The sequence below is a fragment of the Mastacembelus armatus genome, unplaced genomic scaffold, assembly GCF_900324485.2.
Source record: "Mastacembelus armatus unplaced genomic scaffold, fMasArm1.2, whole genome shotgun sequence".
Classification (NCBI taxonomy): domain Eukaryota; kingdom Metazoa; phylum Chordata; class Actinopteri; order Synbranchiformes; family Mastacembelidae; genus Mastacembelus; species Mastacembelus armatus.
The window spans coordinates 1858371-1884010 of NW_022872938.1; the positions used below are offsets into that span (position 1 = coordinate 1858371).

Here is a 25640-nt window from a genome sequence, read left to right on the forward strand (position 1 = left end):
CAGCCTCGTAGGCGGGGCTCGTTAAACTCGTCGACCCCCGACGATGCCGTCTATCCCAGCATCTCTTTCATTTAGCCGATCCGCTAATTCACATCCTTGCGAATAAAATGACGTAGTTTCTCGTCCACTAAGTTACACTGATGCTAAAACCAGAACTGTGCAGCACTAGCTAAATAACTCTTACCTCCGCTCGTGCCACCACCTGAGCTGTCCGTAGGTCAAGAGGCACGTGGAAGAGAAGTATCTTTTATTGAAACGAGGTGATCGTGTTTATTATGTCAGAAAGCCAGTAAATGATAGATAAATTATGCTTCCGTGTGTCCATGAATTAAACCAAAGCCAGAACCACCTATAAATAGATCTCCGACTTAATTTCAGTTGGCGAGTTTTTGCTTTTGCTCACCGAGATTAAGTTTATATCTGTCACGCGTCACCGACATTCGTGAAAAATTAAATGTGAACGTTGAAACGCTCCTGTCAAACAACCTAATTGTGTTTTTTTTTTTTTTTCGTTGACATACGAGAGAACAAAAGGAACCTGTCCACATGTCCCCGCTGCAGGGCCCCCGGTTCAGGTCTGAGTGTCATTGGCTAACGCGGAGTACAACCTGACCAATCGCCTCTCAACACACTGGGCAACTCTAACATCGGCTGCTGTGATTGGTGCAAACGTTTGGCGCCTCTTGAATGCACAGCAGCCGTAGTGGGCGGTAAGTGCGAGACGGAGCGGTTTGAACTGAAGCCGTGTTCAGGCGGAACATTGAAATTGGACAAAATGTTAAATACAAAGCGACTTTAAACGGTGTGAGACTAATTCAGAAACACCGCATCCGTTGTGTTAAAGTCAGACCTAACACGGAGAAGCCGCAGTTGTTCTGTTTTAGCCGGACTCTGGTACGTACAGCCGGTGTCGCGCAAAGTGAGTCGCTCCCGCCTCCTGGGCTAAGTGCTAGCTAGCTGCCAAGCTAACGGTAAGCTAGCCGAGCACGGAGCCAGCTAATCCGCAACACAAAGGACGACTTCACCCGTGTTTGGTACATCGACCTGGAATCACTTCGGTGAATGAGGACCAGGCCTCTTGTGCAGGTAAAAGAAGCTGTCAGCGTTGGTGTCTTTGTTCCCAGTGCTTTTTATAGTGTTCAAATTGTCCGGGTCTGTTCTCGGTGCTTTGTGGATTCCTCAATCTTTGTTAACTAACCAACTGTTAGCTAGCTGCCGGATTGTCGTGCCAAATTTTGTATCCCTGTCACAATCTCGATAAAGATACCAACTTTTAGACGTAGTTTTTGGGAAGAAGGGGAATTCAAACTGAGTGATCTGAAAGATCCATTTCCTCTGTGTGTTCAGTCTTGTGAAACTGTATGGGTAGGAAACGCATTTAGAGGGGATACAAACTTGGCACGACACAGACGGGCTGTTGTTAGCTAGTTATTAGTAGCCAGCTCCGAAAGATCGTTGATGTATTTAACTGGACGTCGCTGTACGATTGATCACTGGCTTGTAAGTTAGATCACGAACAGCGGGGGAAAGTAAGTGAAATTATTGTCTTTAAAGTAAAATTTTTATGAGTTATGCTTTAGTGTGACCATTTCTGCCGTCTTGCACATCTACTTCTGACATTACTATTCCACTAACATCATATTTACCTGAGGGGTGCAGCTATTAGTTGCTTTGCAGAGTGATTTTGTCAGTACAAAAGATAATTGATTAATTAATTGTGATGTATTATTTCAATAGAAAGTAAATCAAACTTGATCCAACTTTACAGGCTGCATAATTAAACAAATTATTTTCTCAATTCACTGTAGATTGTGGAATACCTGATATAATTTAAAGTCAAAGGCAAAGTCCTCAAATCTCTTTCGTTTAACCAAAGAGATGACAAAGATATTCAGTTTAGTTATGTAAAACTGATTAAAGCATCACATCCTTATGTTTCATAAGCTGGAACCAGCATTTTTTTTTTTCTTAAAAATGACTTCAGCAATTACTCTTATTATATTAATATCTGACTTCATTTTTTGTGAATGGTTCATTTAACTAATCATTGCAGCTCTAAATATAGTGATTATTGATTAGTTATTCTGAAAATTGTCACTCTAGGCAATGAAAACATTTACTGCTGACACTTAAGGTATGTGCATAGATGGAGAACAACAAACCGGAGGTTGTTCTTGAATATTAAACTTGAAAAAGTGGTTGACACATCATCATCAATATACATGAGAGAGTGTCACATTTTGATAGCTGAGAGAAAGCTCTACTCAGTCTCAAGTAAAAATGATTGTTTGATTTTATGCCCAATGGAGTGTTATTTATCCACCTGCCACACACTAAAAACTCATAACATCTGAACTGGAAGAAAGGGCGTCACAAAGTTTTTGTTTCACTTTTCAGACTGAAGTCATGCTAGACAAAAATGGGTCTATGTGGAGGAGTAGTCAGTTTTAGGTACATCAAGCTCAATCTGATGTAGATTTGAAGAAATCCATCTTCCTTTTATAATAATGCTGTTATATTACACTGAGTAGGTTCAAATATTCTGTCCATGTATTTTGTATTAACTAGGATAACTCAAACTGATGTGAGTTACTTGCAAACTGGATGGTATTGCCACCAAGACTTTTAATATTTGACACAATGAATGTACGTAAACTCTCTATTTTTATTTGCACACTTAGCCTCTTGTAATCTCCATTAGTGATTTGAAGCTAAAGTAAGGCAAAAAATGTTATGTCAGTCAAGTCCTGTGCATTTCTTATGATCTGACGCACAGCTTACCAGCATGTCTCCATGACAGCTGGCTGCCATGTCTAATCGGAAGCGTGAGGTCGCAGCCAGACCAACCATGCTGGCAGATAGCGACTCGTGCTGACTACCACGGTGACAGATGGATCTTTTGGCTACACATGGACAGATGACTGTTGTGATTTACAGAGTCATGATAGAACAAAAGAGTGAACACATGGATTTCCTGTTTAACTTCCTCCAAGTGAACAGCAGAATTGACGAAGAGCAGGAAAATCCTGTCACCTGCATTTGAACCATCTTCAGTTTTGACCATTAGACACAAAAGTGAATTGTGTTTGCCTATGTATTTCTAGCTAGTCTGATTCACAGCCCTGTGTTTCATGTTTTGTTTGCGACAGAGTTATCTGGTATCAGTATACTACTGTGTGCAGACATATGTGGAATACCTGATATTTCCAAGTTTTAAATGTACTACTTTTAGTTGTTTTAAGGTCCAGTGGGGTGTGAAAGCAAGGAAATTGTTGATTTACAGGGTTCCAGTGAAAAATACATTCAATTTTTTTTTTTTTTTTTTATTTATAATGGAAAAGGTCTCAGTGATTAGGGCTTCTGTTTCATTTTCCTCAGCCCTGGACTCCGCTATTCCACCTGTGTGCCCACCCGTCTTTGAGCAGTTTGAGCCTGTCTCTCTTACTGAATTAGCAGAAATAGTCTGGCTCTTAAGACCATCTCACTGTCCTGTGAATTACATTCCACCCAGATTATTTAAAAATGTCTTTGAGAGTGTTGGGCCTTATATTTTGAGGTTAATCAATGCCTCGCTTGCTTTTGGTTGCGTTCCATCTTCCTTTAAACATGCTTTAGTACAGCCTCTCATTAAAAAACCTATTCTGTACCAAACTGTTCTAACTATAAGCTGATCTCTAAGCTCCTTTTTTGTCGAAAGTCCAAAGAAGGTTGTCTTTTCACAGTCCTACCTTGATTTTAATCATTTTTCTTTTCCTTTCGGTTGCTCCCTTAAGGGGTTGCCACTGTGAATCATCCGCCTCCATTTAACCCTATCCTCTGTATCCTCCTCACCCACACCAACAATCCTCATGTCCTCCCTCACTACATCCAAGAACCTCCTCTTTGGTCTTCCTCTAGGCCTCCTTCCTGGCAGCTCTAACCTCAGCATCCTTTTACCTATGTATTTACTGTCCCTCCTCTGAACATGTCCAAACCATTTCAATCTGGCTTCCCTGGCCTTTTCTCCAAAACATCTAACATGAGCTATCCCTCTGATGTACTCATTCCTGATCCTATCCATCCTCGTCACTCCCAGAGAAAACCTCAACATCTTCAGCTCTGCTACCTCCAGCTCTGCGTCCTTTTTTTTTTTCTCTCTCAGTGCCACTGTCTCTAAACCAGACAACATTGCTGGTCTCACCACTGTCTTGTACACCTTTCCTTTCATTCTTGCTGATACTCTTTTCTTACCTTGATTTTAATCACATTTCTGAAAAATTCCATTCTGGCTTCAAGTCACGTCGTAGCACTGAAACTGTCCTTTTAAGAGTTTTGAATGATCTTTAACTATTGGATTCTGGTAACTCGGCTGCCCTGGTGCTTTTAGATTTAACTGTGGCCTTTGACACAGTGAACCATGAGATTCTTTTATCATGTCTTGAAGAGTGTGTTGGCCTTAAAGGAACTGTTTTCCAATGGTTCAGGTCTTAGTAATCTGGGAAGTCTTTCGCTGTTAACATGGGCACCTACCGATCAAGAAAGGTTCCTCTCTCCTGTGGTGTCCCCCCGGGTTCTGTCTTAGGCCCACCCCTCTTTGCGCTCTACATGTTGCCTTTGGGGTCTATCTGCTTGAAGCATAATATTTCATTTTATTGCTTTGCAGATGACCATCAAATTTATCTTCCCCTAAAGCCAGGCACTGCTTCAACCTGTGTTTTATTGGATTGACTTAATGATATTAATGAATGGATGTCCAGAAATTTTCTTGCTTTAAGTGGCAAGAAAACTGAAATTGTGATCTTTGGAAGTCCTAGATAGTGTCGACTGTCCTCTGGGGCTTTTATCATCCTACAGTCACCCCCTTATTAAAAAAACCTAGATGGCTCCCCCTGACCAACAGGTGAGTGCAGTAGACATGGTTTAATATGTTCCAATTATAAACTGAAATCACTTTGGTGTAAGAGAGAGAAGAAAGAACAAAGAAAAATGTTAGGTTGAAATTACATACCATTTTAACTTGCTTTTCTTGGACTAAAAAAAAAAAAATCATGTTCTACATCTTTCTTACTTAGTACTTTTGGTTTTGATGTTAACTTGTACAAAACCATTAAATTGATATTCAGTTTGTTTTTTTAGGCTGATGTTGGTGTAATGGGTTAAAAACCTATTAGTGTGTAGCAGGTGCTCTTATGGCTGTACCACCACAACAGAAGTGTCTAACTGCTACTTAATAACATGGTTGACTTTTAGAGTTTTTCCTGTCTTTAAGGAGGAAATAGGTTTAAAACTTTGAGGGGAAGGAAATTTTTACTGCAAAATTCTCACATGTGGAAGTGATTAATACATGAGGTGCTGGTGGAACTGGATGTAATCAAAGCAGGCCTTTGGTTGGTCATGAACACTCTGTACTAGACAAATGTAAAAAAAATCTGCAACACTAAGGCAGCGAATCAGGTTTGGGAATTGGCTTTTTTTTTTTTTTTTTGTCTGGCGCTGAGGCAGATGGATTCTAAAATCATCAGTCTTTTTTTAATTTTAATTCTTTTCTAATATCTGCCACTTTTAGGTTTTAATTTGCAGCATGTAACTGTGGAAAAACCATACACAACCTACAATATTCAAGCATGATTAGTTAAGTAACCCATTTAATGAGGTAAATATTTAAATTATTTAGGAAGACACTGACTAACTAGCTCACACTCGGTAATGAATTATGAACTGACGATTTGGGCAGAGCAGACAAAAAACATTCTTCCCCACATTCTCATTCACAATCCCAGAAAAATGTAAGTCCTGCTTGTCAGAATTGTACGGTAGCTAAATACACGTAGATAGATAACTAGCTAGCCATGTTCAGGTTGCTATGTAACTTCATGGCAAGAGTGTTCTCAGGACCTGATTTTGTCCTGTACTGTGTTTTGTATCTTTATGTGGAATTTGGATGATTCATGGTCCTTAATGGCTTTTTAATTTTTAGTCAATCAACAATCAAACTTTTAATTCAATTCTATTTGTATAGCGCCAAATCACAATACAAATCATCTCAAGGCACTTTATAAAAACTAAAACCTCATGTGACAATTTTGCAGTAATAATTTTCTTCCCCTCACAGATTTAAACCTATTTCCTCCTTAAGAACAGGAAAAACTCTAAAAGTCAACCATGTTATTAAGTAGCAGTTAGACACTTCTGTTGTGGTGGTACAGCCATAAGAGCACCTACTACTCACTAATAGGTTTTTAACCCATTACACCAAAATCAGCCTAAAAAAACATAAACCGAATATCAATTTAATGGTTTTGTACAAGTTAACACCAAAACCAAAGTACTAAGTAAGAAAGATATAGAACATGATTTTTTTTTTTTTTTAATTTTATTTATTTTTGTCTAAGAAAAGCAAGGTAAAACTTGCAGTTCAGTCTGCAATTTCTTGTATTTTATTTACCCACCCTCATGTCTAGTAATATAGGCATCTAGGCATATTCATCTGCCACTACAAATTAAAACACCTGCGTTTGGCAGGTACTGAGTGCTAATTTATAACCCTGCAATGAATGTGACTGTGTGTACAACCCTTAATCCACCTCCTCTTTTGGCTGCAGGTTCATTATGGTGCTCACTGGGAAGCGCTCAGAGAAGGGTCCTGCCTGCTGGAGGAAGAGGGTGAAGTCTGAGTACATGAGGCTTCGGCAGCTCAAACGCTTCAGACGGGCCGACGAGGTCAAGGTTTGTCCTAAATACACATCATAAATACTTACAGCACTTAACAGTATTGGAATGAGAGAATCAATAGAGTAATCACAATGCAACATACTAGTGTATACCCAATTAGTAAATTGTTAATGTAATCAGCTAGCTAAAACCCCACCTGTTACCTAAGAGTTTTTTTTTGGTCATTAATGTAATAGAGTTGGAGTTTTGACAGATTTTAAAATATTTTCTTACTTGTCTGAGTGTTGGTGTTGACTTCAGAAGGTTGTGTGTATACCACTGTTTAGTTATCCCTGTGTCACTTAATTCATAAAGACATGTTTACTCTTGAGATTACAACAGGGTCTTGGTTACTGTGTCTACTGTTGCCTCCCTGGTTGTATGATGACTATGACGCACTGTCTTATTTTAACTGATATAGCACAGCCAAGTGGATGTTTTAGATGAGATAACTTGATTTATTGTGGTGTCATTCTGTATGAACATGAATACAGAGGTGAGCAATGACAAATATAGTGACAGTCGCAGAGTCTGATGGCAGCAGGTGCAAAGGACCTGCAGTAGCTCCTTCACACACCATGGGTGTAGCCCCCTGTCACTAAAGTTGATGCTTAAAGTGCTCAGGGTGTCATGTAGGGAGTGGGATGTGGTGTTCATGAGTCTGAGTCCAGGGAGCACAACAGAACAGAGCTAGACTTTTTATCAGCTCTTCTAGTTTCTTTCTCTGCTGCTGCGATATCAGTCTGAGCAGACAACCATTAAAAATGGTTGATGCCACCACAGTCATAAAATTTTGAGGAGTGTACTGCACACTTCAAAGTAGCTTTGTATAGTCGACTCTGTCTAAGGACTGCAGCTATCAAATATTTTAATCATTCTGTCAATTATTCCGTCAAGTAAAAGGATAAGAAACAATTTCTTTATTAAAGAGCAGCAGTAAAAATGCAAAATATAAAAACTAATTGGTCTTCCTTTCAAAAACTCAAAATTTTTCCTGCTTAAACTGCAGAAAACAATATTGTCTGTCAAAACTAAACTCATTTAGTGCATTGAAGTACCTTGTTACATTCTGCATTTAGAAGAAAACATTTTCTGAAAAACAAATAAATAAAATGCCAGCTCACTACCTCTGTAGCAACTCATATGTCGGTTGTGAGTGCAATGTTGTCTGTGTTCTTGAGGATGTTCTTCAAATTGCCTTTTATTTCTTCGTTTCATAAAGAAGCTTCTTGAAGGAAGCATATACTTGGACTTGAAAGTGTAAATCTGGATAGTGGGCGCATGTTTATGACCATCATGTTCAAAATGTTGTTGCTTACTCTAAGTTAAATATGGTGGAGTTGTCTGAACAAAGCTATCCATATGATGCTGCGATTTACTGAAGAAGTGAAATAATTAATGCAATCAAACTGTAAATTCATAAGACTGGCTATTATACATTTATTTACTATACTGAAGGGTTACCCTACACCTGCTGACCCTATTCATTGTAATAAAACTGTAGCCATTTTAACATTTGACAACCAGACTATTATTTATTTATTTAACTAGGCAGGACTGAAATGCAGATACTTAGAGTATATCCAGTTTACCTATTAGATGTTAAATCTCCAAAAGTTTTAGATAGATAAAATTTATTTCGAATGTCAGGCTTAACTGAGTATTATTTGTGTAATGCATATGATATACTGATTTACATTTTTAACTGGTCATTACATATAGCTGTAATTAGTATGCATTATTTGTCCCTCCATTTATTTTAGCTTTTATAATAACACTAAAGTACAAAGTAGTGTAATGTTAACATTACCTGTATGGCATTGCTCCCTGCTTAACGGGTGGACTAGATGTGTGGGCTGGATGCTTTCTGTTGAGATGTTGAAGTATCGAGGACGTACTGTTGTGATAAGCTAGTTTGGCTTTACAGTACATACTGTACAGAGGTGTTTTTTTTTTTTTTTTTTTTTTTTTCCCCCTCTCCCCCAGTCTGAAATGATCCCAAAGTTTGGATGTTTTCTGTTGTATTCTGTGGCCTCTCTTCTTGTGCCATGCTACTTTCTTTTGCTCTCTCTATTTTGCAATCCGACACTGATAATTCAATTCAATTTTATTTGTATAGCGCCAAATCACAATACAAATCATCTCAAGGCACTTTACAAAAACTAAAACTAAAAACCCAACAAATCCCTTATGAGCAAGCACTTGGCGACAGTGGAGAGGAAAAACTCCCTTTAATGGAAGAAAAAACCTCCAGCAGAACCGGGCTCAGTTTGGGCGGCCATCTGCCTCGACCGGTTGGGGTGAGTGGATAGAGCAGAGAGAAAAGAACAGCAACAATAAACAACAATAGACACTGCAGGTTGGTGGGGCCAGTAACTGCACATCAGCGATATACAGCTCCAGGACCAGGGACACCTGCAGAAGGTACAGAGAGAGAGGGAGAGAGCACAAACTAGGGGAGAGAGAGAGCACAAGGTTAGTCACATTCAATGGTGGAATATACATGAGGTGGGAGGAGAGAAGAGAGGGGAGGGGAACGGAAAGGGGGGGGGGGGGGGTTAGGGTAGGGGAGCTCAGTGCACCAATGGTCCTCGGGCAGTCTAGGCCTATAGCAGCATAACTAAGGGATGGTTCAGGGTTACCTGAAGCCAGCCCTAACTATATGCTTTGTAAAAGAGGAAGGTTTTAAGTCTAGCCTTAAAATTATAGAGTGTGTCTGCCTCCTGAACCCAGGCTGGGAGCTGGTTCCACAGGAGAGGAGCTTGATAGCTAAAGGCTCTGCCTCCCATTCTGCTTTTGGAAACTCTGGGAACCACAAGTAGACCTGCACTCTGAGAGCGAAGTGGTCTATTGGGATAATATGGTACTATGAGGTCTTTAAGGTATGAAGGAGCTTGATCATGAAGGGATTTGTATGTGAGAAGAAGGATTTTAAATTCTATTCTGTATTTTACATGGAGGATATTCCTAATTTTGGCAATGTTGCGCAGGTGAAAGAATGCAGTTCTAGAGATTTGTTTTGTGTGAGTTAAAGGACATGTCCTGGTCAAAAATAACTCCAAGGTTTTTTACAGTAGTGCTGGAGGCCAGGGCTATACCATCTAAAGTAGCTATAATTTTAGAAAAGTTATTTCTAGGCCCAAATACAATAACTTCTGTTGTCTCTGAATTTAAAAGTAGAAAGATACTGGTCATCCAGACCTTTTTGTCAGTTAGACACGCTTGAAGTCTGGTTAACTGGTTTGTGTTATCAGGTTTAATGGATAAATACAACTGAGTGTCATCTGCATAGCTGTGGTAATTAATAAAATGCTTCCTAATGACATATCCTAAAGGAAGCATGTACAGGGTGAACAGAATCGGTCCGAGCACAGAGCCTTGTCGAACTCCATAACTAACTTTTGTTCGTGTGGAAGGTTCATCGTGGACATGAACAAACTGGAATCTGTTCAATAAATAGGATTGGAACCATTTTAACGCTGTTCCTCTGATAGCAGTCACATGCTCCAGTCTCTGTAATAAGATGTTGTGATCAATGGTGTCGAATGCTGCACTAAGGTCTAGGAGGACAAGTATCGAAACAAGTCCATTATCTGAGGCTAAGAGAAGATTGTTGGTAACTTTTGACAGTGCTGTTTCTGTACTATGATGTGCTCTAAATCCTGATTGAAAATCTTCAAATAGTTCATTCCTGTGTAAGTGGTCTGATAGCTGCTTAGCAACAGCTTTTTCTAGGATTTTAGAAATAAATGGTAGGTTGGATACTGGTCTATAATTAGCCAAGACTCCTGGATCAAGACTAGGCTTTTTGAGTAAAGGTTTGATTACTGCAGTCTTAAAGGCCTGTGGTACATAGCCTGATACTAGAGATAAATTTACTAAGTCTAATAAAGATGAGTTAATTAGTGGCAGGGTGTCTTAAGCAGTCTAGTCAGGATGGGGTCTAAGAGACCTCTAAGAGAGAGTCCTCTGTGTGAAACTCGTGAGTTAAATATATATGTATGAATTAAGTGAAGTTTTGAGGCAAAGAAGTGTTTTATTTATTTTTTTCGAGATGCAAAGTTCAGCTGCTGGTTGACCTCCTGAGATGTCTTTTGTTCTTTAGTGTTGATTAAAATGTTTTTCTTCCAGAGCATGTTTAACACCAACCGTCAAAAAATCATGGAGAGAACTGACATTTTGAACCAAGAATGGAAGACCAGGCGAATCCAGCCAGTTCATATCATGACATCTGTTAGCTCCTTAAGAGGCACCCGAGAGGTCAGCTGATTAATAACATACTCTGTTCACTGAAATGTGAAAAAAGTCGATGGAAAAGTGTGGAGAAATGCTCTGTATGTTTTTTTTGTTTGTTTGTTTGTTTTGTTTTTTTGTTTTTGTTTTGTTTTTAAATTGCTGTACTGTGCAGTGTACTGTGGACAGTGGATTCTCTGAGTTCCCCAGACAGATCATCCCTCTGAAGACTCTCAATGCTGTGGCCTCAGTCCCAGTCATGTATTCCTGGTCACCACTGCAGCAGAACTTCATGGTGTGTGTATGAACATGTAACAACTGCATGTAATAGAAAATGGACAGCAAAAATGTGTTTTAGTGATTTTGTTCTCAGTTGTCCAAGTGAATTCACAGCATAAGTGTATTTGTCAGTAGTCTGGACCTTTTTAACCACAGCTGTGTGTCTGTTTATTTTGCATTTTGCATCAGGTGGAGGATGAGACAGTGCTCCATAACATCCCCTACATGGGAGATGAGATCCTGGACCAGGATGGTACTTTCATAGAAGAGCTCATCAAGAACTATGATGGAAAAGTACATGGAGACAGAGGTGGGAGTCAGATTAGACAACTTAAAAAAAAAAAAGTTTACTTTGGGTTAACCCTCTGGGGTCTGAGGGGGTTTTTGGGGCCTGGACAAATTTTGACATGTCCTGACATTTGTGCTTTTTTTCTTTTACACATAATTTCTAAAGTCTAATAACACTGTAATCAGCACAAAATTGGCTACAATAATATGTGAGCAGCAAGTTTATACATTGTGTTTTTGAGAAAAAAGTGTTTATGCATGGTTAGTGCAAAACTACAATTTTTTACTCACTGAAATAAGACCATAAAACACAAACAGAACATTGGTTCACAAGACTTTGGAGACCTGCATGTTGTAGGCTAAAGTGTTTACTTCAGAGTGCTGTGAATGTCATCTTGTTCACACATTCACAGTAAACAATACACTGATTTAAATTTTCTAAGACACTTTTTGTCCAGAAAGGCCATATGCAAGAGGGTGTGTCTGAGGATGAATAGTGATGTGATTTACCTGAGAAGACAAAAGACGCACTGAACGACCAGACAAAGACGCGCATAATGAGCCTTTCAGTCAATGTAGATGGGACGGATTAGTGCAGCACAATACAACACAATGAGGAGCCAAACGATCCTCATTTGAGTTAAAATCAGTGTTTTTACTCTGAGGACAAGCTAAACTATTTGTCTCTGTGTGGAATACAAGAAGCGCTTCATCACGTGCATAACGCGCCATCATCCAAACGCGCCGAAAAAGTGGGTAAATTCTATGATGAAGTTTGACGTTTTATGTCATTTCTCGGGGGTGTGCACATATTTACCTGGTTCACCTGAGATTGTTTACATGTGGACAGTGTACAAGGCGGGACCGCATTACGTGTAATGAGGTGAGACAGGATAAAATGGACTTCTTACGTTCATACGGGTTAAATATAAAGTGATTTTGTTTTCGACTTGAATTGTTTCACTTAAAAGAAAACATTTCAAGCTTTCTAGCCATATCATTCTTATTTTTAGGAGCCAAGTATTCGCCGAGATTCTGGTTGTTTTATTTACGCGTCTGTGAAGAGAAATGGCAGAGACAGAAAAGGCCGAGAGCGCACCCTGTCGGCTTTCTGTATTTAAAAAAAGCACAACGTTTTGTTGTTATTATGATGGTATACCACTAAAACTAGACCCTTTACAGATTTGAATGATATACTTCTTTTATCTGTACGATCAGAATTGACGGAGTAATTTAAGTTTGTTTCGGCCTTATCAGGAAAAGATGTGTCAAAATGCGCCGGCGCGTGCATCGACCCCAGAGGGGTTTAAGAAACGCCTTCTGTTCCTGTGCTAAATCGTAGGATAGGAGACTTAGAAATTTATTTATTTTTTGTCTGTACCACCCTGTATTCACCCTGTGAATTTGCACTTGACGGAATGAGGACCTAGCAAATAGTTGCTGTTTCTTTATTTTTCATTACACTGTTTAGTATCCGTTACTGCAGAGTCCCATGCTTTAGTACTCCACAAGGAAGTTTGATACGTATCTTCTGTTTCGCAGAGTGCGGCTTCATAAATGATGAGATCTTTGTGGAGTTGGTCAGTGCTCTGTCACAGTACAGTGATGATGAGGATGATGAGGAAGAGGAAGAACATGATTTAAAGGTTGACAAGATGGACATGTGTGACGGCAAGGATCCAGAGAACCCCCGCAAGGATGGGCTCATTAACAGTGAGGGTAAGTTCATCACTCAGATACTGTTATCATGCATGGTGACTGCATGCAACTATATTGCTTGTGATCAAGCCACACATGTAGAAGTATGGTCAACAAGGGGCTAATTAGTTATCATTAGGGCTGTGCAAAAAAAAAAAAAAATATATATATATATATACACAAAAATAAATTGTTTTAATTCTTTAAAAAGAATACAATATCAATATTCCAGCCCTTAATATTGATGTGCTAAATGGGCTCAGTCTATCATTGTCCTTTTGTCCACCATAGGTGAAGTGGATGAGTGAAATGTTGGAAATCAATCAGATCTTTAAAACAGGAGTAATGACATGGTCAAAACAAAAGTTGTTTGAAAGCATTGCCATGTTTCAATGCGGCATTCAGGCAACGCAACCAACTTCTGGGTTCATCTACAAAGACACCATGCTGAAAAGTTAGCATGTACATTAAGAATGGCCTCTAGGCTTCCATCCAGCTCAGCTCGTACACAGAAAATTACAGACTCCAGTGTTGTTGTTTTTTTTTTTTTTAAATATCTGTGCCCTAATGGTGTTGTTGAAACCCCAGGCTTCAGGCTAATTGTGAACCGCATACTCTTTCAAACATTTGTCTCACTATGGGGATTGCTCCCTCAGCGTTATCCTCTATCATTATTTCAGTGCTGGCTGCCAGTTGGGACGGTTGCGTCAAGGCAAATCCCATTCCTCCTCTGTACTATGGGTTGATGAAGCATCAAATGTCACTCAAAATCCTCTTCTCGCTTTACTAAGAAAGGTTCCTTCTCTCCTGACTGCCAACACAAGTGTCTAGTTTAACTGTCTACTGAACAACCTAACACCATGGTCACTGGACTCTAGCACGAACCGTGGCTCCTTCTCTACAGAGTGGCCTTGGAGAGACTGTGTTAGTTGTCCCCACACAGCTAGCAGTGCGGTTGGCTATCCAGGCTAACAGTGTTAGCTACACTCCATGCCCACCCAACCCAAGTTGGCGCAATCATAACCATACTAGCTAGGCCTACATAGCAAAAGATTGCTACTCGACCCCATAGTGTATGAGAATTATGCACTGAATCTTGAATAAATTTGATCATCAAAATAGTTTGTCCACTCAGTTACCAATATGTGATATGCCTGTATATTATTAGATTTTGTCAGTGGTGCAGAGCAAATTTTATTTTTAGCACTATTTTAAAATTTTGAGTAATGGATGTTGAGTATTGCAATGCAATGACATATTTCGTTATATCGATATCCTATCATATTGTAACATACCACTGTATTGAGGCACATATCGTATCGTGACCCAGTGTATCGAGGTATGTATTGTATTGTCACATCCTTAATGATATCCAGCCCTAGGTATCGTTCAACATTAAGAAACAAACTAAAAAAATTTTTTTTTTTTTTTTTTTAAGTGTCTCAGACAGTGATTGGGGTGAAGCAGTGGACATGGCAAAGCCCGCTTCTGGGTTTGAAGCCATATAGGAAATAGCTGTTGACTGCGATAAGTCGCTATTGTTGCCACAGTAATCACTGTGGCTTGGTTTGAATACGCTCTTAATATTCCTAATTTTTTTTTTATGTCTCTTTATTCCTTAACACATGATATTAAGATAAATAACTGACCAATCCGATGCCTCCTTTCATCCATGTCGCCATGTCCATCCACAGTGGGGACGATTGACATGGTTGACTGACAGGTTGCTTTACCCATACACAAATCGCAGACGCCCGTCATTTTACACGTGGAATTAATTGTGCAAAAAAAGATATTGATATTTAGCCTTAGGCTAAGCCTTATGGCTAAGGTCAGATCATATTGTAGTGGCTTTAGCCGCTCTCTCCAGGGGGTGTGTACGTTCAACACTCTCACTGCTGGTTGATTGGTTCAGTGGTCACCATGGGAAGATTCTCTGACCCTGCCTTATTGTCCAAAATTGTTACTTCTGGCTCCAAAAAAGCTACATGGTGACGATTTCTGGATTGGCTTTATTCTCGCTAAAAATATAATATATATATGTATATAATATAGCTATGCTATGGGTGATGTCACACTGTATAGGTCCACCCCCTATACACCAGCAATGGTCTCAGTTAAAAATAATTAAACTAATCTTGGTTATAAACGTTGTTAGTTATCAAAGCTCATACAGACCTGTGTGATCGAAGTCACACAAGTTGTTATGATGAAGGCGGCCAAAAGATTATATAATAAAATTTGTTTGTAACCAAATAACTGAGCTGATGTGTCACTGTAGCATATCAGCTAAGATCCCCTAGTCAGTGATCTCTTTTGTGAAGTGAATGAACCTGGTTTTCTTGTTAATCCAGATTCTTTAAGTGTAGATGTACAGCAAGTGCACATTATTTTTGATTACATGGGATGTTAAAAATATTTTAGCTTAAAGTTTTCCTGCAAATAAGAGGCTAAAACCAGACCTTTAGAAACAACATTGAGGGAAACCTAATAATAATACCTGCTTGTGTACTGTTCCTTCATACAATTCATTTTATGGACCTGATTTTATACAGGGTTGTGTCTGACCCATCTGTCAAAAATATAAGTGATCAAATATCAGATTTGGACTGATTTCAGGCAAAAGACCAATATTACATGGACACCGATTGGCCTGACAAATCTGTAATGAAACAGATTCTTCAGCACAAAACCTGATTGACTAGCACCGGCTAGTGATTTCAACAGTTTTGTGCCCTGATGGAAAGTATGTGTGTGTCATCTCCAGGCCGAACCAGCAATGACGGCACCAAGAAGTTTCCTTCTGACAAGATTTTTGAAGCCATCTCTTCCATGTTTCCTGACAAGGGCTCCACTGAGGAGCTCAAAGAAAAGTTAGTGGATTTGTTTGTATGTGTTTAGTGTTTTGAGACAAATTAATTTAATAATTACAGATTTGGAATCAGTAATTGAACAGTTCACTATGGCCTTGAATAAATCCAAGCCAAAAATGAACAGTCCCTATGGAACAGATTCTACAAATCAGTCTACAAATAGTCTGTGTTCTTATTTTTGTACTGCACACAGGCATTTCATGCGCATTATTCATTTATTACACATTGTTGCACCCCACAGTTCATCCTCTTCTCTGGTGGCCATGACAGGCAGCAGTTTGTGGTGGCTTTATGAGACGCTTGCTGTATAATTGCTTGCAGAGCTACAGAGTGAAATCTTGCCAAACTATATTCGTACCCAAACAAGTCCAATATAGAAACCAAGTATGTCAGTACAATGACTGTTAGCAACCTATAATCTGGCAAACATAGCTGGTGCTAACAAGACGTGTTGCTGAGCAACCAGGCATGTAGCATGAAAGTTGAGCGCAGCGTTATATTGTGGCTTCTGTGAGGGGTAAAATTGACCCCTCAGCTGTTATAAGCGCACCTTGGAGAACCTGCTGCAGATCTTCTGTAGATTCAGACTCCACATGGCTGAGATCAGAGCTCTGTGGTGGTCACATGATCTGCAGCAGGATTTCTGGTTCTTCTTGCCTCTGAAAATAGTTTTTCGTAAGTGGAAGTATAAAGATGGTGACATGTGTACAGGCTGTAGGTCGGCTCTCTGTGAAGACACACGCTCATGTAAAGTATAGTCGGCATGAACTGACAGACATCGGTTTGCTGTAAAAGGATCTTAAGATACAAGTCTTCACCCTGTGCACATACAATGACAATAAAAGGAATTCGAATTCCTGAACTCTAGTGGGTTCTTTACGGACTTTTTGTCCTGCACAGTGAACCTGGGATCAATCAGACACCTGATGGTGTTGAGATAAGAATCTAAAAACATGTGCCCAAAATTTCTGTACAGTACTGTTATTTTAGTTTTTCTTAAATTTAGGAGCAAATAAATTTTTGATGGTGGTCCCAACTTTGAAAATTTAGGAGCAACAGTGCTACCATGCCAAAAAAGTTACTTTCTAGCCCAGTGTTTTTATCCAGTCTATTGTCCACAGGAACAGTGCAGTGATGGACCTTTAAATAAGTTCCTGATGTTTGTAAACTTCTCAAGAACCCCCATAGTGCATCAACATATTCTGGTCTGTCTGTACAACTTGTTGAATCTCTTTTTATTTTCAGTGAAGTTGACATAGGGAGACCATGCTCACAGAGAACAATATTAGAGACATTCCTCCATCTTGAAAAGAGCAGCAGCTCACCTCTTAGGGGAACCAGTCTTTGACTTGCCAAGGTGTTGAGATTATGGTTTCTCATGACTGAGACTACTTGTGTTGTCTTGCTGGCCCCCTATATGGCCTGTAGCTTCCATGTTCTGATGGTGATGGAGATCCTAGTGATGATGGTTGTCAGCTAGATGATTTCCAGAAGAGTCTGGCTTTCACCATTTGGTGTCATAGACCTTTCAGCTTTATGTAGTGATGGGCAAGTGAAGCCTCATGAAGCACTGAGGCTTTCCTGACAATTGTGCCGAAAAAGATTCAATACTTCGAGACTTCAGTGATGGTGACATCTGGTGGACCACTGAAACCATAGCAACCTCTAAAGAGCACGAATGAAGCACTGTTTCAATCCAATGACAGCGGTAAAAGTTCAGACCTCTTGAAATCAAAATAAAACTTTAGAACGTCGCTTATTGGTGGGACTCGCCGTGAAACTTGCCAAAATACTCTCTCTCACTCTCCAAATCCTGAAGCATAATGATGCATCTTATATAGCTGGTATGGCACCAAACCACTCAAATCTGTCAAACCTGTCAAGCTGTCATTGCCTCAGAATGCATTGAAACGCCATGAGCCAATGACACACACTGAAAGACTATGAGCCAATGAAAAGCTTTGAAACATTTTGAAGCAATGAAGCGCGAAGCGAAACTTCGAACGTCATCACTGTGTCAGTCACGTGACACTGGTGTTTTGATACAAGCTCCGACACAGTGTTTCGAATCACTCCGCTTCAGGAAGAGTGACACAAGCTCCGAAGCCTCGGTATCATTTGCCCATCACTAGCTTTAGGTCCATCTTCTCCCAGGGCTTGAAGTGTGCAGGTTTTCGTGGTTGTGCTGCTACCTAAAACAGTTTTACAGAAAGGGGTTTCTATAGCCCATTGCCCAACCCATGTTTTTTCTCTGATTTGGGACAGGCAGTAGACCAGGAAGAGAACAATTGATGGAGTTCAAAATACCGGATCTTTCAGATGAAGCTCTTCAGATTATCTTAGCAATGCTGAATAATTGGAAATGAGAGAGGAACTGAAGCCCCATTGGTATTGTGATAACACTACCACAGAGTATGTTATGAGTTGACTGAAGCCTTGTGTTTGCTGTAGTGTACGTACCTGGGTTTCTACACAACTGCTAAAAGTCCAAAACGTTTTGAATAGAAAAAATATTATCACTCATTTTTTGTGGTATTTTTTGACAGGCTGAATGATGAGTAGAAGCCGTGTGTGTGTGTGTGTGTGTGTGCGCGCGCGCGCGTGTGTGCGTGCGTGTGCGCTCGCTCTCTGAGTGCAAGCATCTTTGATTTCTGTGTATATATTTCAGGTACAAGGAGTTGACGGAGCAGCAGCTGCCTGGTGCTCTCCCACCTGAATGCACACCAAACATTGATGGTCCAAATGCTCGCTCAGTGCAGCGAGAGCAGAGCCTGCACTCCTTCCACACACTGTTCTGCAGACGCTGCTTCAAATATGACTGCTTCCTCCACCGTTAGTACACACATTATGATGCATCGCAACTTACTGCCATTGTGCAAGGGTAAAGCCAGAATACAGTAAAAACTCACTGAGACACATTTTACAGCCACATTCTGTGCTCCACAGTGGTAGACCCGTGGTATCAGTCCACCAATCAAAGCTGTCAATTATGTGCAATACTTCATTTCTATAACTTATTTAAAACAAACTCATCAGCAAAATTACGACTTGTACACACATTGGTGTGATAATATCTTCCTAAAATGACAGATATTACCTTGAGTGAATTTTTAGTTTACCTCCATTCCCATCTACTAATGTGGAGGGTTTATGACCTATATTGCATGTCAGCCACCAGGGGGCGATTGACTTATGGTGTCGTCATTGCTGGGAGCCGCCACGTCACCCATGTTTTTAAAATGTTTGTTGCCCAAGACATGTGATGGGCAATGGCTGCCATACTGGAAATGCCGCTGCCTGGCCTGCAGTTAACATGTGATACTGTCTGCTTTTATCATTGAACTATTACACAATTTTCTGGTGAATGTGGCTTGCTAACGGATGGGGGTTACGTGAAAAGTTCATCACCTGATGTAGCTTATGTGGATGGTGAAAGTCGGCAGAGACTTATGGACAAATGCACAAATCCACATGGCTAGAAACAGATGACCCATACCTTTTTCCCTTCCGGGATGTTTACAGACATTCTGAAATGTGATCCGACAGATGTACCAGATTTTGACCATCCTGGTTTGTATTATCATGTCATATTGAATGCATCGCCATACACAAATCAATAATTAAACCTAAACACCATTGATGCCCACATCATCCAAAATACAAGAATATCATTTTTACGTAACGACAGTTGTGCCAGTTCCTGAGATCTGCAAAACAGAAACAGCAGGATATCAGGGCAAATCGTGACATGTTCAGTATGGCCAACATTGAACTGTATTGTATTACATTCAATTTTTTAAACTCAAACTATAACAGCAAAGTTCTTTGTTAATAAAACTGTTAGTAAGCTGGTGTACAGCATTGACGTGTTAGCTTGATCTGCTCAAAAATCTTTTTACAGCGAATTCACAAAGTCATCTAATCGATTCACGTTGTTTTAACTTTCAAGAAGTCAGTTGTTTATTTAGATTATGTTAAAAAGTGCAATTTAACCATGACGAACAACATTTTTCCCTGGGGTACACTTGCCATTTTCCGGCATATGATGCCTCCTCTCCCGTGGCCTCATGGGATAGCAAAGTGTCCATCATATGCATACTACAGAATTTGGTCATCCAGGTACTTCTCGCCTAATGTTTTTCGCATACTACCAATTGGAACGTACTACTCGCCTCGTACACTAGTTTTCGCATAGTGGGGAAGTATGCGATTTCGGAAGCAGCCCCTGAGTTTTATATAAAAAGACAAAACATCCAATTGGCCTTCGTAATGTTAAGGCAGATTGCACTTTTGACTGACTTTCCAAAAGAAGCTAAGCTATTGTGCTGTTGAATCTTGTCTTTTATTATATCTAAAAGTTGAGAATATGTGAAACTCTTTGCTTTTTATAAAAATGTGCTGCCAGAACCTTTCAGACAGGTGGCTTGATTTAACTTATTTCTTAAAATTTGAGGTAGAATACTTAATGTGCCTTCTCCCTCCAGAGTACGCAAACTTACTGTGCACATGTTTTCTGTTTAGCTTTCCATGCAACTCCAAATACCTATAAGCGCAAGAACTTGGAAAACCTGGTAGAAAGTAAACCATGTGGCATTGACTGCTACATGTACCTGGTGCAGGTGAGTCTAATAACTCGGATTACATGTTCTAATTTCTGAATATGATTTAGTGTTAGTGCAGTGCTATTTGTTGTGACACAACAACTGACTAATCATAAAAACCTAAACATTAATCAGAGTAATTACTTGTAGCCCTAATTTACTATAACAGTGAAATGACACTGGTTATCCTGTGATCACACAGGATGGTATCATGAGGGAGTACCCTGCTGGAATAGTTGCAGATCGGGCTAAGACGCCCTCCAAGCGTATGGTGGGCCGCCGCCGTGGACGACTGCCCAACAGCAACAGCCGGCCCAGCACCCCTACCGTTTCTTCGGAAACAAAAGACACAGACAGCGACCGTGAAGGCAGCAAAGACGACGAGAGAGACAACGATGAAGACAAGAAGGATGAGAACACAAGCAGCTCAGGTACACTCTTGTTCATTATATGTTTTACGAATTTACATTTCAAAGAAACTGACAACATCCCAAACCTGACCAAACATTAGTGAGTTTAAGACTTTTTCAGGAAAAGGTGATGTGGGAAGCAGTTTGTCAACAACTGTAGCCGTTTTATAGACAAAAGCTTCTGTATCTTGGGAATTAGAGGAACAAGAAGTCCCCTTGCATCTATTTGTTTACATTTCTGCAGCAAAATGCAATTTGCACATTAGGAAACAGTGATTCTCTTCTTCTTTTTATTTACCGGTTACAGTTTTACAAGATGATTAACATCAGACCGGAAATCAAGAAATAGTTTTTCGCCCATTGCTGGATCACTTTGCTGTGATTCACTCATGTTGTATGTAATCTTGTAAACAGTTCATCTCTCATTTCCAACTTGCTATTTTAGGCTAATGGCAGCAAACCTTAATGAAACACAAAACAGATCAGTATGTCAACAGAAACAACAGTTTGGTCAAACCACATTGGTCACTGGGGGAGCGTTACTGCAGTACAGATGCCAATGATTAGGTTTTGTGTGACTACAGAGGGTAACTCGCGGTGTCAGACTCCTGTGAAGATGAAGCTGACTGCTGAGGCTGAAGCAGTGGAGTGGAGTGGAGCCGAAGCCTCTCTGTTCAGGGTTCTGATTGGGACATACTATGACAACTACTGCGCCATTGCACGCCTCATAGGCACCAAGACCTGCAGACAGGTGAGGAATCTGCCAGTGATGTCTACAATATTTTGCCACTTAGTGTATTCTCAGTTTTTGTTCAACCTTAAAAGTCTTTGACACTCTTATGTTGTAGACAAAAACATCTATATCTCAAAAAAAGTTGAGTAATGTGGCAAAATTATAACAGAATAGACATAATACAATTTACAGGATGGCAAATGTAATAGGCAAGCGACAGAAACTCGAGCAGAACATCCAGGATGGGTCGATTTGATTGACGAAGACTGCAGACTTCCTGTGAATCTTACAAACACTGTACACAACATGTAAATCATACTTATACAGGCAAATGGTCAATGTAATTAGCAAGTCGGTGTGACTAACTATGTCCCGTGCTGAATACACATCAGTGGCTGAGCTGGAACAAAAAGTGGCATCTTATTTAAAAAAAAAAAAAAAAAAAATCCCATCTCACCCCTATGGGTGGTGTGTGTGTCTTCCTCAATCTTGGGTCCTCTACCAGAGGCCTGGGAGTTTGAGGGTTCTTCGCAGTATCTTAGCTATTCCTAGCACTGTGCTCTTCTGGACTGAGAGCACTGATCTTGTTCCTGGGATCTGTTGGAGCCACTCTCCCAGTTTGGGGGTCACAGCCCACGGGGACCACTGTTGCTTTTACTTTCCACATCTTTTCTAGCTCTTCTTTCAGCCCTTGGTATTTCTCAAGCTTCTCATGTTCCTTCTTTCTGATGTTGCTGTCACTTGGGATTGCTACATCTACCACTACGACTTTCTTCTGCTGTTTGTCCACCACTACTATGTCCGGTTGGTTAGCCATCATCAATTTGTCAGTCTGTATCTGTAAGTCCCACAGGATCTTAGCTCGGTCATTCTCCACCACCTTTGGAGGCGTGTCCCATTTTGACCTTGGGACCTCCAGCCCATACTCGGCACAGATGTTCCTGTACACTATGCCGGCCACTTGGTTATGGCGTTCCATGTACGCTCTGCCTGCTAGCATCTTACAACCTGCTGTTATGTGCTGGATTGTCTCAGGGGCATCTTTGCACAGCCTGCACCTGGGGTCCTGCCTGGTGTGCTGGACCCCAGCCTTTATTGATCTTGTGCTCAGGGACTGTTCTTGTGTTGCTACGATTTGTGCCTCTGTGCTGTCTTTCAGTCCAGCTTTTCCAGCCACTGGTAGGACTTTTCGATATCAGCCACTTCTTGTATCTGTCGGTGGTACATACTGTGCAGGGGTTTGTCCTGCCATGATGATGCTCAACAGTCCTCGGCCTCCTTCCTTCTTTTTAGCGTACAGTCTCAGGATGCTGGATTTGGGGTGAAGTCCTCCATGCATTGAGAGGAGCTTCCTTGTCTTGACATCAGTGGCTTCTATGTCCTATTTTGGCCAGCTTATTATGCCAGCGGGGTATCTGATGACTGGCAGGGCGTAGGTGTTGATGGCTTGGACCTTGTTCTTCCCATTCAGCTGACTTATTAGGACTTGCCTTACTCTCTGTAGGTATTTGGCTGTGGCGGCTTTCTTTGCGGCATATATGTATATTTCCCTCACAATAAATAATGCACCTGCCAAACCATCTCAGCGACTTTGTTAGAATATAAGATTATCAGGTTTTTTTTTGTTTTTTTTGTTTTTTTTAATAACACTGCACCTATCAATTATCAAGAGTTTAAATTAAAATTAAGGACTAATATGCCGACTGTCTCCATCAGGTTTACGAGTTCAGGGTCAAGGAGTCGAGCATCATTGCTCGGGCTCCTGCAGAGGATGAGGACACACCGCCTAGAAAGAAGAAGAGGAAACACAGGCTGTGGGCCACTCACTGCAGGAAGATCCAGCTGAAGAAAGGTCAGAGGTCACATCAATACTACCTTTTACCAAAGGAAAAGGTTCATTGTAATAAACTGTATTTGGAAAGTCCAAAAAAACCCAACTTTTTTTTTTTTTTTCCCCCCCCACTGTTCGTTAGACAAGTGTTTGGATTGAAATGCGCAGCGTAATCATACTAAAAGTCTAATGCTATGGTAGAACAGCAGGAAAACATTACTAAATTTGCTTAAATTACAAAATACAATAAAAATATCCAATTGTATCAGAATCCATCAGTCTAAATTAGGTGTTGCACTGTAAGAGGAAAAATGATGATTGAAATTTTGGAGTTGTGGTGCTACGTGAAAAGTCAAAGTAAATTTTTATGGTGTCACATCCAAAATTTAAAATCTCGATAAGACAAATTGATATCAGTGTTTGTTGAAAAGCAAATCTGAAAATGTCTGCCTCTAGCAATGCATACATTTAGGATTAAAGGGACCGATCTGAGGATGTTTCCATATCTTTAACAAACAGGTAACCAATTCATAATGAAAGATAAGTGATCACTTGATAGTGTCCAGAAAATTAAGTCATAAAGCCACAGAAAACCTGGTAAAATCCAGATGACTGATTTGAAAACAACTCATCTGGGCACCCATCTCTTCAACCCTGTTACAGATGGCTCATCCAATCACGTGTATAATTACCAGCCTTGTGACCACCCGCGGCAGCCCTGTGACTCCTCCTGTCCCTGTGTCACTGCTCAAAACTTTTGTGAGAAGTTCTGCCAGTGCAGCTCTGAGTGTAAGAACTGCCACACACACTTTTTAACATACACTTCAGCTACCGTACTTTTCGGACTATAATGGGGCTTTTCCACTAGTGTTATGCTGCTCGACTTTTTTTTTTGGGGGGGGGGGGGGTTCCATTAGAGGATTGTACCTGGTAGCAGGTACTTTTTTTAGTGCCTGCTTGGCAGGGGTTCCAAGTGAGCTGAGCGGATACTAAAATGTGACATTAACAGACTGCAGGCCACGTCCAACCGCATCTGACACAAGAATGAAAAACCCGGAATTTTTAAAAACCGGCGACAGCTATTGTCCGTTTTTCCATTTTATAGTCTTTAGCAAAGCAAATGGCTACTGCTACTCACAAAACAACACCGTGGGCCTACGAGGAGGTGCAGACGTTTCAGTTTCATGCCACTGTTGTATGATGACCATGCCCACATTGAGGTGGTACTCAGTTGTAATGGAAAATGACCTATACCGAGTTGAGTAGAGCTGAGCCGAGAAGTGCTAAAACTATGTAATGGAAAAGGGGCACTTTTTTTTTGTTGTTGTTGTTTTTTTTTTTTTAAACTCCTCTGGCTTGTCCTGTGACCTGTACAGCGAAGTGACTTATAATTATGTATTTACAGTAACTTTTAGTAGGGAGTGTTACATGACACTCTTGACTCAACTGAAGACAATACTGTATCGCTGAAAAAGTAAAAACATTTATGTTCAGGCTAAACTCTTAACTCCTAATGTGACACAAGTGAAAATGCTGCCCCAAAACAGAGCTATACTGCAAACTTCAAAGTTCAGGTAATAGTCTGCAGCTGAAACACAGTTTGAAGTGAGTGTCTGCATTCAGACATCCTCCAGACACCCAACTTAACTTCTGCGTCTTCTGGATGCAGGTCAGAATCGTTTTCCAGGTTGTCGGTGCAAAGCCCAGTGTAATACCAAGCAGTGTCCCTGCTACCTGGCAGTGAGGGAGTGTGACCCCGACCTCTGTCTGACCTGTGGCGCTGCAGACCACTGGGACAGCAAGAATGTGTCCTGCAAGAACTGCTCCATTCAGAGAGGAGCCAAGAAGGTAACGTGAATCTTCTATTCACTTCATGGATTTTAAAGCTTTAATTGTAGTCAAATTTCCCGTTTTAAATGTTAGAAATATTAAGTTGAATTAACCAACATCTGTACCCCAATAACAAAATTTAATTTATTTTGACATTTGGCTCAAATGGAGCAT

General features: G+C 40.4%; 1 protein-coding gene across 2 annotated transcripts in view; it reads left to right on the forward strand.

The window, feature by feature from the left end:
• The first annotated feature begins 681 nt into the window (after window positions 1-681).
• Window positions 682-25640, forward strand: part of ezh2 (enhancer of zeste 2 polycomb repressive complex 2 subunit) — a 31412-nt gene continuing 6453 nt past the window's right edge. The window contains exons 1-14 of one of the 2 annotated variants that reach the window (XM_026305713.2): window positions 683-1086; window positions 6582-6705; window positions 10822-10950; window positions 11099-11218; window positions 11392-11512; window positions 13033-13209; window positions 15956-16061; window positions 18730-18893; window positions 20583-20680; window positions 20865-21093; window positions 21657-21823; window positions 23522-23657; window positions 24300-24425; window positions 25306-25484. In XM_026305713.2, coding sequence (XP_026161498.1) covers window positions 6589-6705; window positions 10822-10950; window positions 11099-11218; window positions 11392-11512; window positions 13033-13209; window positions 15956-16061; window positions 18730-18893; window positions 20583-20680; window positions 20865-21093; window positions 21657-21823; window positions 23522-23657; window positions 24300-24425; window positions 25306-25484 — 1869 coding nt within the window. In that variant the 5' untranslated portion in view covers window positions 683-1086; window positions 6582-6588. Of the gene's footprint in view, window positions 1087-6581; window positions 6706-10821; window positions 10951-11098; window positions 11219-11391; window positions 11513-13032; window positions 13210-15955; window positions 16062-18729; window positions 18894-20582; window positions 20681-20864; window positions 21094-21656; window positions 21824-23521; window positions 23658-24299; window positions 24426-25305; window positions 25485-25640 lie in introns of both variants that reach the window. The other variant, XM_026305714.2, reaches the window with a different exon arrangement.